Here is a 13,062-nt window from a genome sequence, read left to right as displayed (position 1 = left end):
GAGATGGCATCATCGGTAAAGTGACTGCTGAACAAGCCTGAAGACCCAGGAAAAGCCTGGTCCTGCGGTGCATGCCTGTAAATCCAGCACTGGAGAAGTGGAGATCAGCCATCTTAGCCCAATGAGCAAGCTCCAGGCTCAATGAGAAACACTGTCTCAGAATAATAAGGTAGACAGCAAGTGAGGAAGAAACCACTTGTTCGCTGTGTTCTCAGCCGCCACGTTGCCGTGCTTAGCATAAGGTTCCCAGACCATCATCTACCTTACTGACCAGTCAATACAGGAGACACCAATGCAAACCTGAAAAGGGTTAGGCTAACAGATCGGCCATCCCTGTAGGAAAGTCACGAGTGACACACTGGGACCTTGACTGTCACTGTGAGAACAATGGGAAACAGGTTGTCAATCCTTGGCAATCTACATGGCAAAGCACTGAGGTCCTATCACTGGGCCCTATTAAACAATGGCCCCTTGGTGGCCCCACCCACCCTCAGCAAGCTCCCAGGCCCAGGCCACCTATTCAAGGACACAACCCCTTGCCTTTTCCCCTTACCAGGAATGAGCTCTCTAAAGTCACCAGCCCGTCCTCACCAAGCCCTTGTCCCGTGAGAGGTTGGTGCATTGCATGAACCGTGTAAAAGAAAAGGAGGGTCCACTTACAAGGGCTGCTGTGTGCTCTCATGGACTGACATTAGTCATGGCTGTGCCAGCAGGGCAAACAGGGAAAAGTGAAAGCACAGGGCAAGCGTTTGACTTCAGCTGTAGCTACTCTGGAGACAACTGCTACATAGAAACAAAGAAATGGGAGGTGGCAAGTCAAACAGAAACTTTGCACCATGAAAATGGCTCTTCAGATCCCCAGGTGTTACCGTTTGTGTACACAGACATTGGCCACAGATCACCAGCTAGTAAAGAAAGGAGAACGGTTGAAGTGAAAACTCAAATCAACAGAAAGCAGAATTCAGCTTATGCAAACAAATGTCATTAACAGGCCACTCATGCAGGACAACGCTTGAGGACTGTGGGGTTAGCAGGAGCCAACCCGGCTACTGTTCATTAGAAAATGGTTGCCACAATTAAATAGGCCTATAACTGCTGAAGAAATAGAAACAGTCATCAAAAGTCTCCCAGCCAAAAAAATAAAATAAAATAAAAGCCCAGAACCAGATGGTTTCAGCTTAGAATTCTACAAGATTTTCAAAGAAGAACTAATACCAATACTCCTCAAATTATTCCACACAATAGAAACAGAAGGAACATTGCCAAAATCTTTTTATGAGGCTACAATTACCCTGAAACCCAAACTACATAAAGTCATTACTAAGAAAGAGAATTACAGAACAATCTCACTCATGAACATTGATGCAAAAATACTGGCAAATAGAATCCAAGAACACATCAGAACCATCATCCACCGTGATCAAGTCGGCTTCATCCCAGAGATGCAGGGATGGTTCAACATATGAAAATCTGTCAACGTAATCCACCATATACACAAACTGAAAAATAAAAACCACATGATCATCTCATTAGATGCTGAAAAAGCGTTCGACAAAATACAACATCGCTTCATGATAAAGGTCTTGGAGAGAGCAGGGACACGAGGAACATACCTAAACATAATTAAGGCAATATACAGCAAGCTAAATGGAGAGAAACTCCCAGCGATCCCACGGAAATCAGGAACAAGTCAAGGGAAGGGAGAGGAAGGGAGGGGGGCAGAGAAAAATGTATAGCTCAATAAAATCAATTTAAAAAAAAAGAAAATGGTTGCCACAGAAAACAGAAAAGCTGTCAAGTTTAGCTAGGTCCAAATTCTGCTCTTTGAGTAAGAAAATAAACCTGCTGAAGGGATGAATCTGAACATTTTCTAAGGCAGGGAAATGAGGTGAGTGCAGTCTCTGGACATTCTAAGAAAATGACGCATGACTGCAGCTGACACATTTAAAAAGTTCCGTGACCTGGAAAGATATTATCATCCAACTGCCTTTAAGAAAATGGAATCAAGCCAGTAACTCAGAATATGGGAACTTTTCAATCAATCTCCTTTGGAGGAGACTTGAGCCTCAGCCAGCTGAGAAGAGAGTGAACCCACTGGACTTAAGGCATTAGGTACGGTGGCTCCCAGGGAGGGGTGGCACCTGGTGCACACAAAGGCAGAATGCACAAAATCTCCAAGGCTAACACTGCAGTCTGGCCAGGCGCACTCGGAAACTGATTCTCACTTCAGCTTAGAGGAATGCGGTCGTCTGAAACACCATGGCCAGGGGAATGCGGTTGTCTGAAGCACTGTGGCCAGGGTGGGTGCACAGCAGATGCTGGGCTGCTCCTGAAACTCGATTCCCTCAACATAAAAGACATGAGCAGGTTGAACAAAGAAAATCCTCTGTCATCTGATGGCGTACAATGCAACACTTAATTCTGGGCAGCTCTTTCTGTCATGGATGTGTTTAAGCATACGTGCGTGTGTGCATGCTCGTGTGTCTAAGTCTGCATGTGTGTGGGTGGAGGACACTCAGTCTTGCCTGCCCCTAGAGAACACTGTCCACCCTATATTTTGAGACAAGAGCTCTCACTGGGCTAGACCCTGTCAAACAGGCCAGCAAGCCCTGAGGACCTGCCCATCCAAGTGTCCCCAGCTCTGAGATGACAAACCCACACCATGACCTTCATCTTTAGGACAAAACAAACAAACAAAAAAAGGTCTCTGGACATTGAACTTAGATCCTCCACTGAGTCATCTCCTAAGACTGTCAACTTTTATTTTAAATGCTCATTTAAAATTTATTTATGTTTACAGATATGGATTTTTGTCTGCATGTACATAGGTGCACCATATATGTACATTAGAGTCCATGAAATTGGAGTTACATATGGCTGGGAGCTGTCATGTGGTACTGGGAATTGAATCTGGGTCCTCTACAAGAGGGGAATGGTTAGTGGTGTTCAGTGGACATCCTCTACATCTGAGGTGGGATGGTGTAGGAGGGTCTTCTGTCTATGTGTTACTTTCATTGGTTAAATAAAGAGACTGCCTTGGCCTTTTGATAGGGCAGAAAATTAGGTGGGCAGAGTAGACAAAACAAAATTCTGGGAGGAAGAAAGCAGAGTCAGAGAGAGCCGCCGCCATGAAGCTGCCAGGTCAGACATGCTAAATCTTTCCCGGTAAGCCACAACCTCGTGGTTTTACACAGATTATTAAAAATGGGTTAAATCAAGATGTGAGAGTTGACCAAAAAGAGACTAGATATAATGGGCCAGAGAGTAATTAAATTAATACAATTTCCGTGTGGTTATTTCGGGGGTTAAGCTAGCCAGGCAGGACGCAGCCAGCCCGCTCTCCTTACTACAGTGGATAACTGGCTTGTAGGGTGCATCACAGGGCATCTGTGCTAGAAACTGTTCATGGGCAGCCCAGGATTATCTACTGAGAAATGAGCCTTTAATCCCAGCACTCGGAAGAAAGGCAGAAGCAGGGAGATCTCTATGAGTTCGTGGTCACCCTGGTCTAGCGCAGCCAAGGCTACATAGTGAGATCCTACCTCACAAAATAATAAATAAAAGAACCAGACGTGGTGGTGCACACCTGTAATCCCAAACTTTGGGGCTGAGGCAGGAGGACTGTCAGGAGCTCAAGGCCAGCCTGGGCTATAAAGAAAAACCCTGCCTCAAAACACAAAAAATCAGCTGGAAATGTACCTCATTCCATATATTCTTTGCACAGTGCACAAGAAGGGCTGGGCTCAATCCCCAGAAAATAACAGGCATGGTGATGCATGCCTATCACCCAACACTCAGGAAGTGGAGACAAGAGGATTGGGAGTTCAAAGTCAAACATAGCAAGTTTGAAGTCATTCGGGGCTGTAGAAGACCTTGCTTTCAAAAAACAAAAAATAAATATTGTTTTAGATTTTTAAAATTTGTGTGTGTGTGTATGTTTGTGTGTGTGTGTGTGTGTGTGTGTGAGAGAGAGAGAGAGAGAGAGAGAGAGAGAGAGAAACTACATGAGTTTATGTGTACCACATTCATGCAAGTGACCTTGGACGCCAGAAGAGGTCTTTTTGGATCCCTGGAATTGGAGTTACAAGCAGTTGCAAGCCACCCAAGGTAGGTGGTGGAAACCAAACCTGGGTCCTCTTATACAGCAGTAAACATTTTTAACTACTGAGGCAAGGCACCAACCAATAATTCTTTCAACACCTGCAAAACAGTATAGTTTCTTTCACTTTATAATTCCTACTCTGGAAACCTCCTGAGAGAAGCACTCAGACACAATGCAAAGACACAAACACATCCCTTAGGGAACAAACCAGCTAAAACCTCCAGCCCATAAAGTCAATACAGAAGGAACAAAGCAACCCAAGAAGCACGGACAAAAACAACACATTCAGAAACTGAGGCAGTGGAAAGCGTGATCTGACAACGCCAAACGCTAGGAAGACTCACAAAAACTCCGGCACAGCTGATCAAAGAAAGAAAAAGACATGGGTAAAGGGGAAGTAGGGAAACAGAACACGAGAAGGAGGGAGAGAGAAAACAGAAATAAAATATACAGCAGGATGAGGACTGGGACCGAGAGGAAGGGAGAGGCAAAATGTTAAATCAACGGAGAAGGAGATAAAGGAGACAAACGGCTAAGAAAGCACCGCACGATACACTACACCGAAGCACTCGGTCACACAGATTCCTAGAGCGAGCACTCCAACCAGAATGCACACAAGAACCAGAAATCCTAAGTACGGATAGCACAGAACGCAGTCAGAAGCGGACGGATGGCCCGACCGCGGCTTCCACGGGTGGCCGGGCGCCTTTGTCACCAACAGTTGTCGCTAACGACCACTCTGGTCTTCAGAAAGTGCAAGGCTGAATGTGGACAGTTTCTTATGAAAATAAAACCACCCTTGGCACACGACCAGCAATGGCATTGGTTAGTACGCAAGCAAGGTAAGAACCCATCCGTATAAAAACCTGCACACCACCGTTTAAAGTGGCTTTACGCGCAGCTGCCAACACTTGGAAGTGATTATGATGGAGAAGCCTCAGTAGCCTCCACTGGGCCTGGGTCTCAGTTCAGTTTCACTTTTGGTTTTTGAACTTTTAAATCAGGCAGCCAGTCAGGTTCCAGATGACCTAATCCCCAGCCAATTAGGTCCAGGATGGTCTAACCCCACCCTCCTCGCCCTCTCCTGGTTGCCTATAAAAGGAGCCTCCGGTGGGAGGGGTGGTGTAGCCATCTTGCTGTCTAGCTGGCAGACTCCAGCATGCTGGAATAAACAAAGCTATTGTTGATTGCATATGTGAGCATAGACTGTCTTTGTTTTGTAGGAGAGTAAAAAAGGGACAAATATGCGGGTGAGCTTACTTAAAAGGGAAATCCTGTGCATGTGTACAGAGTCCTATGCAGCCATGCAACGCATGACGTAGCTATGTAGCTACGTAAGGTCACAGGGCCCCTGGGCCGGCTAGAGGTTTGCCTGAATGCTGGTGGGCTGCCGGGTGAGGTCAGTATAACGCTGGAATCCTGTAAGTCCAGACAGTGGAATACTATTAGTGCTCAAAAGAAGTGAATTGAAAACCAACACCCGGGTTTGATCCCCAGCACTGTGTGAACTGGGCAGACAACCCACACCTCTAATCTCAACACTCGGGAGGTGGAGGCAGGAGGATCAGAAATTCAAAGCCAGTCTAATGCTGCCTGAGACCTGTCTCCAGAAGGAGAGAAGAAAAGGGAGCGGGGAGGAAAGGAGCTGTTGATCTGTGAAGGTTTAAGTCCCCTCAATGCTTTTCCCTAGATGAAAGAAGCCATGCTTAAAAGACGACACGCTGTGAACTCCAGCTCCATGGAATTCTAGGAGAAACTGTGGCGACAGTAGAGAGACCAGAGGTTTGGTGGGTGAGTTGGCAGGATGGAGTGTGACGGGACACACTGTTGTGTCATATTCGAACGATGGACGCATGTCACCCTACGCCTCTCAAATCCACACAGTATACAATACCCAACAGAGAGTTGGATCTGTTGTAAACTGAGGAGATTGGCCAACGATATTGTCAGACTCACCTGGACAAATGCACAGAAAGTGGCACACGCTAGAAATCAGGCATTGAGAACTTGTCCATGCTATTCAGCTTTACCCCAAACCTGAAACTACTACAAAACAAAAACCTTTTCAAAAGGGAAAATCTTCACACAATAGGGAGTTATAAAAAAATGGCAGTTATTATTTTTAAATCACAAAACTTCAAGATCGCTTATCACACAGCAAAAGACAAGTAAGACAGCCATCTATGGAAGAGACTGACTCGCTGGTAAAAAAAATGCAGCCATCTAGGGAAGGCATTAGCTCACTGACAAAATCTATCTCTGCTTTCTTCCGCTCCAACAGGGCTCCTTAGTGTGCTGAATAAATGCCCCCCACCAACAACCTCTCCGAGCTTCTCTCTCAGTTAATGAGGCCCCAGGACTACTGCTAGTGAACAAAACGTGAACAGATATGATGGAAGCATCCTTTGGGTCATGCTTCCCAAAGGAGAACATGACTTCACCTTCTCGTCCATCTTTCCTGCTGGGCAAAAGGAAAACATGCGAACTTCAGCCAGAGCAGTGACCGCCCTTGAGGCGGGGCCACCTTTAAAAACCCCAGAGTCACTGGCAGAGGAGTGGGGCATCTCATGCTGACTAGACTCCTCCTAACTAGGGACCTGTTTATCTTGGGCGCTGCTGCCAAGCCTGACTTCTGAGTAACACTTCCTTTCACTGTGCCCAGCTAAAGTGTCCTAAGACAAGGGGGGAAGGACCCAGAGTGAAGCCAGACTTGGAGTTCCTTCTACTCTGACTCTGAAAGCTCAAGGCTCCAGGAAAGGATGAGGCTACTTGGCCAGTCTCCACCAAAGAGCAGTTAGTTCTCAGCTCCTTTGAATGGCCAACATGGAAAATGGACAGCAAAGTCAACCCTGGTGAGCTACAGGAATAGATAGCTGGGATAAGCTGCCCAGAACCTATTTGTCACTGTGTTTTATTATGGTCTGGGGATTGAACCCAGGACCTGACCAATGCTAAGCTTACCACTGAGCTACAGCCCAATCTTGGCCATTCTAAGTGACTGCATCAGCTTCCCCGAAACTTTCCTGCCTTCAGGAAAAAGCCCAGAAGCTGGAGAGATGGCTCAGTGATTAAGAGCACTGGCTGCTCCTCCAAATGGCCTGGGTTCGATTCCTAACACCTACATGAGAGCTCACACCTTTATAACTCCAGTTACAGGGGGTCCAACACATTCTGACCTCCATGGTACCAAGCATGTCATGTGGGCAATGCAGTCATACACATCAAATAAAATTTCAAAAGTATTTTTTTAAAAAGACAGAGCCCAAATCTCTTCATGGATTTTAATAGCTGTCACACTCCTATACAGTTCTTCAAGCTGAGGTCAGGGCTCCCCATGACCCATCAGACCCTGCATCCCAGTTCTGCTGGGTGATCTGTGGCTCTGACCATGCTGTGTTCTCCCTCATCCCCATGGCAGATGCATGCTTGTCTACAGCCTACAACCACATCTCTGTCCATGGGTCCTCATCATACTTTGCTACCTGGATAGCTCCTAATCCCCCTTTTTAAATTATATTATTATTATTATTATTATATCTCTGTGTGTGCATGTGTGTGTGCATGTGTGTGTGCATGTGTGTGTGCGTGTGTGTGTGTGTGTGTGTGTGTGTGCGTGTGTGCATCATGATATGCACACAGAGGTCAGGAGACAATTCTCTCCTTCCACCTTTCTGTGAGATCTGGGGACCAAACCCAGGTGATCAGCCATACCAGGCAGGTACTTTACCCACAGAGCCATCTCCCCAGCTCAGTTCCCACTCCTCCTAAAAACCAGCTGAGCAGCCCTGATGATCACTCCATCTGTAATCCATTAGGAGGTCAAAGCAGGAAGACTGTGTGAGTTCAAAGCCAACCTGGGGCTACCAAGTGATTTCACGACCTGTGTGAGTAACTTAGCACAATCCTATCTCAAATTAAAAAAAGCAAATAAGAGAGATGGGGAGGTGGCCTGGGGGAAGACTGTTTCTAGCATGTCATACAAGATCCTGGGTTCAGTTCCCAGTACAGGAAAAATTTTTAAAAATTAAACTATGGAAGTGGGGTGTGGTGGTGGTCCGTTTCTGTAGCTCCAGTTACTCAGAAGGCTGGAGTAGGAAATCCTGGAATGTGAGGCTAGCCTGGGCAACAAAGCAAGACAAAAGAAACAAACAGAAAAAACACAGAAGGGGTGGGCATGGCTAACACCTCAGACCTCCCGTCTCTGAGATAAGCCTGCAAAGGAAGCTGCTGAAAGAAAAACAGTTGACTTTGGATCCCTTCGGGGCCTTAGAGAGAGAAGTTGGATCAAACGTCCCTGCTGTTTGTCGTCAGAGCCTGGGGACACTGCTAGGTGGCAGGTCACATGCCCAGAGGTCCTTCCCAGGACCAACAAGAAAAGCAGCCACCGGCTCCTGTAAAAGACCCGGAGGGACAAATCTGGGCTCTGCCACGATTCAAAGAGCACACATCCAGGAAAGAGAACGTAGCAACAATCACATGGCCACAGCAATGTCCTCCTGAATACTCATCTCGGACTCTCCCTTCCCTCTCCCTTCTGAACAGGTCATCAGAAAGCCTTGGAATCTTACCCCTGGAGACTTTGTAAACTTCATAGAAAGAGTAGAAGTGGAAGCCCAGGGAAGCAAGCAGGTAAAGAGTCAGTTCCCATTGGGGCAGCATTTCCGGAGTCACTCACTGGTCCCAGTGTAGTGTGCAGGGTCTCTAGGAGAAAAACAGACAAGATGTCAGAGGTGACACTGGACATTGGCCTCTTGATGTCCACTGAGTTAGCTGGCACTCCCAAGCACCTTCATTTGTCAAGGTGACACCAATGCAATCCCAAACAAACATCCCCTCACCCGCCACCTGCCCGTTCCCATTGACCTTACCCCTTCCTACACTCAACACACACAGACACAGGACAGTTATACACACTCGCCCCATTTGCCTAAGTCTTTCTCCAGATACAACACAGAATACATCGAAGAGTTCCCTTTCTTGTGTGACACACTTTGTGAAAAACAAGGACCGTGATTTCTAAGGCCCCAGCACTATGACCATGTCCATGAATACAAATGCCTTTGGAAACCTGTAGGAGCATTTTATTTGTATTTTAATAAGTAAAGCTTGCCTAAAGATCAGAGAGTAAAGCAGCCCTACTGGTCAGCCTTACAGACCTGGCAATGGCGACACACCTTTAATCCCAGTAACCACGCTAGTTTGCCATAGAAACCGGCAGTAGTGGTGCATGCCTTTAATCCCAGCTCTAGAGAGGAATAGGAGATGAGAGGAGACGGCTCTCAGAGACAGTCTCATTCTGAGATGCCTGGAGGTGGGATCACCATTTCAGGCTGATGTAGAGGTAAGAGCCAGTGGCTGGTTGTTTTGCTTTTCTGACCTTCATGTTGAACCCCAATTTCTGTCTCTGGATTTTGATTAATCGTGCTACAAAAGCCCATGCAACAGGAAAGCACAGGCAACCTCCCCCCTCCTCTTCCTCTTCCTCCTCTTCTTTCTCCTCCTCTTCCCCTTGTTGCTCCTCCTACACACACTTGGCCTCCCTTCTCACAAAGGAACTGGATTTTTATATGGACACATGAATTCCACACACAACGTCACGCTTACCCCCTCATGCGTAGGGAGGGTGAGGCTGTGGGTAACCTCCTCTTTTCCTCCCTTTCATGCTGACCAAAACTGGGACAGACCCCTTGAACTGACAGGTGAAAGCTACATGGAAAATAAGGTAGAAGGCACTGTAGTCCATGACTACACAGACCCCCTCACCCCAAAGCTACCCTGACCACACCTAGCTAACCTGTGACAAGAAACAGAAACACACGTCTTGGCTGGCAAGTCTCCAGAAGGCCAGCACTAACTGTCATGAAGGCTGAGTCTACATTCCAAGTAACAGAAAAGGTAGCAGAAAGTTGAGTCCTAAATTCTGCAAATTAGTGCTGGAGAGATGGCTCAGAGGTTAAGAACACTGGCTGCATCTTCCAGAGGTTCTGAGTGCAATTCCCAGCAACCACATAGTGGCTCACAACTATCTGTAATGAGATCTGATGCCCTCTTCTGGCATGCAGGCATACATAACACTGTATATATACATTATATATATGTGTGTGTGTGTGTGTGTGTGTGTGTGTGTGTGTGTGTCTAATTGTTTTTTTAAAAAATTCTGCAAATTAAATGACCCCAAGTGTCCCCAAGCGACAAAGCATTAACTAACTTTAAGCCCTTTTATACAAGCACCTTAAACACACGTTATGGTAGACACCAAATTAAATGATACAAACTCTTAAGTCCCAAGCAAACACTTCTAATCAGGAGCAATAAAGTTAGAAGCAGGATTTCACGCTCCCACTTTGATTCCCTGGTGTCCCAGTGAGGTCGGGAGGGCAGAGGAGGGAAGCCCTTTGCGGATGACAGTGTGACAATGCCTCACCGCCTGAAGAACTGAGCCTGGCCTGAAAAGCGATCACTCTGTCGTACATGTGGAGTCATGGCCAAGTCCTGGAGTGAGCCATCCAAAGTCCCCATCTCAGTCAAGTGGGTTAAGACAGTGTGCAAGGTAATGGCTCTGTGGTTGCCTGGATTTACTACGTCACCAAGGATACTCACATGCAAACAGCACAGTACATCAAACAGACATCATTCTCCAAGTCAAAATGAACCACCATGCCCTAGACCAAACCCAGGTCCACCCCTGCTTCCTCCCACCACCAAGGTTGGCCCCATGCAGGCAGTAGAGAGAACCCCTCTTCCTCAGAGCCTGACTCGGAACCTGATACAAATTCCTTCCAGACTTCCAGGAGACAGGAAGGAAAGGCCATCTGGGCCCTCGTGAGGCATGGACACAGAGCTAGTAGCCCTTCACCCAGCAATCACATGGGCATAACCAAGACCTTGCCCAGGAAGGGTAGTCTGGTTTCTCCTGTGAGCAATGATGGCCTCTGCTCTCCCGAGGACCGATTTCATACATTTCACCTTGCTTTACTATTGACATATCCTAGACAGAGTTTCTGAAATCCTGCAGGAGCAGAGGGGCCATCTTTCCTGCAATGGAAGGGAATTTGCTGCTGGAATGTTAGCATGCCTCCTGGCACAGAAGACCGAGGTTACACTGGACACCTGCCTCATCTCGTGGAGAATCGGGGAATTGGGAAGTACTCCTAAACACATATAATTGAACGTATGTATGTCAAAGAAAGGCACTAGAAGACCTACTTTTTCCAAGATACTCTGATGTGGGATTTCCCCTTCTGTATGCTGTGAATATCATTGGTTAATAACGAAACTGGCTTGGCTTGATAGGGTAGAGCAGAGGTAGGTGAGGAAAACTAAACTGAATGCTGGGAGAAAGGAGGCGGAGTCAGAAAGAAACTTTGCTGGTAGGCCACGACCTCGTGGTGGTGCACAGACTAATGGAGATGGGTTAAATTAAGATGTAAGCATTAGCCAATAAGAAGCTAGAGCTAATGGGCCAAGCAGTGATTTAAATAATATGGTTTTTGTGTGATTATCTCTTGGCATGGGAAACAAGCAGCCTCCTTCCAACAATACTCTATCTCTTTTTAATATTTATTTGTTCTACATTCCGACCTCAGTTTACCCTCTCTCCTCCCAGTTCCAAAAGATACTCTATCTTGAGTAATGCCTCTGCATGAAGGGTTTACATCTGGAGAAGTACAGGCTCATTTTTATAACATTTTTGCTGTATTATAACTGCATATGATCTTAGCTGTATTATACATTGGGTGCTCAGACACACTGATGTGTAGTATTAATCATTATCAGAAAAGCAGTAGGACTGTTTCCTCACATCTCAGACTTGGATCTGGTCCCTACAGCTTCCATCCAACAGCTCAGGGACAAATGCCAGCACCCGACCCTGCTAGAAGTCACCACTCTGCCAAGTGCTGGTTCAACAACATGGGAAGGTCGCCAGGTCGTCCCAGCTACGGCTCCTCATGAGGCTGGTGAATGAGTTATGTGTAAACTGCCCAGAGCCAGCCCTAAGCACTCAATAAACATAGGTAGCTAGTACTTGGTGAATTAAATGCATTGCTAGCCTACCTACCTGTGGCCCAAAGTGGAAGAAATCCAACTTAGAACATCTAAGCTGGTCACAGCCATCCAACCTGCTCCTACTTCCCTTCCAGCAATCAGCAGCCCTCATGTCTTCTTTGGGGTCATTCTTCTTCCTTTTCCCATGCTCAGCCAGGAGCTCTCACCCCTTGGGCAGCATGGAAATAGTCTTGGGGGTCAGCTGGAAGCTTTCTTCCTAGGGTTTCTTCCCTGCCTCATCTCATCCCATGGGAAGTGTGGTTGAATACCTCCTCAAAGCCACAAAATCTACATGGAGACAACCACAAACCCTTCTCAGCAGATCTTCCCTCCATCTCTCTTTTCAGCCCTTGCCCATTTATCATAGGTCCTTGATGTAGGCAAACCACAACCACACATGAACACGTCAGTCCTTGTCCATATATCATAGGTCCTACAATGTAGGACCACGGCCATACATGAACACTTCAGTCCTTGTCCATATATCATAGGTCCTACGATGTAGGAGGACCACGACCACATATGAACATATGAACCACATATGACTACATATGAACATATGAACATGTGTGCATGCACACACACACTTCTTTCATTATTTATTTGCAGCAGCTACCTCTTTGGAAGAGAGATGGAAAGGAAGGGCGAAATGGTTAATTTTTATAGAGAGCTGGGCAGTAAGAAGCCTGAGCCATTGGCTAAACAGTGTGTAAACAATACAAGTTTCTGTGTGATTACTCAGAATCGGGAGGCCAGGAAGTGAAAGCACAGCCTCCAGCTACATCTACATGCACCACAGCTGTGAGCTCTGCAGAGCACAGACATGCACCACGGCCGTGAGTCCTGTAGAGCACAGACATGCACCATGGCCGTGAGTCCTGTAGAGCGCAGACATGCACCACGGCTGTGAGCTC

The 13,062-nt window shown here is 46.7% G+C and overlaps 1 protein-coding gene across 3 annotated transcripts in view; it reads right to left on the bottom strand.

Moving 5' to 3' along the window:
• Hhat (hedgehog acyltransferase) overlaps nucleotides 1-8,800 on the bottom strand; it is a 244,737-nt gene extending 235,937 nt beyond the window's left edge. For all 3 annotated transcript variants that reach the window (XM_038349791.1, XM_038349792.1, XM_038349793.1), the window contains exon 1: nucleotides 8,671-8,800. In XM_038349791.1, coding sequence (XP_038205719.1) covers nucleotides 8,671-8,761 — 91 coding nt within the window. In that variant the 5' untranslated portion in view covers nucleotides 8,762-8,800. The remainder of the gene's footprint in view (nucleotides 1-8,670) is intronic.
• Between the last annotated feature and the right edge of the window lie 4,262 nt (nucleotides 8,801-13,062).

This window comes from Arvicola amphibius, chromosome 12 (assembly GCF_903992535.2).
Source record: "Arvicola amphibius chromosome 12, mArvAmp1.2, whole genome shotgun sequence".
Classification (NCBI taxonomy): Eukaryota; Metazoa; Chordata; class Mammalia; order Rodentia; family Cricetidae; genus Arvicola; species Arvicola amphibius.
This window is presented reverse-complemented; position numbering and strand designations above follow the sequence as displayed.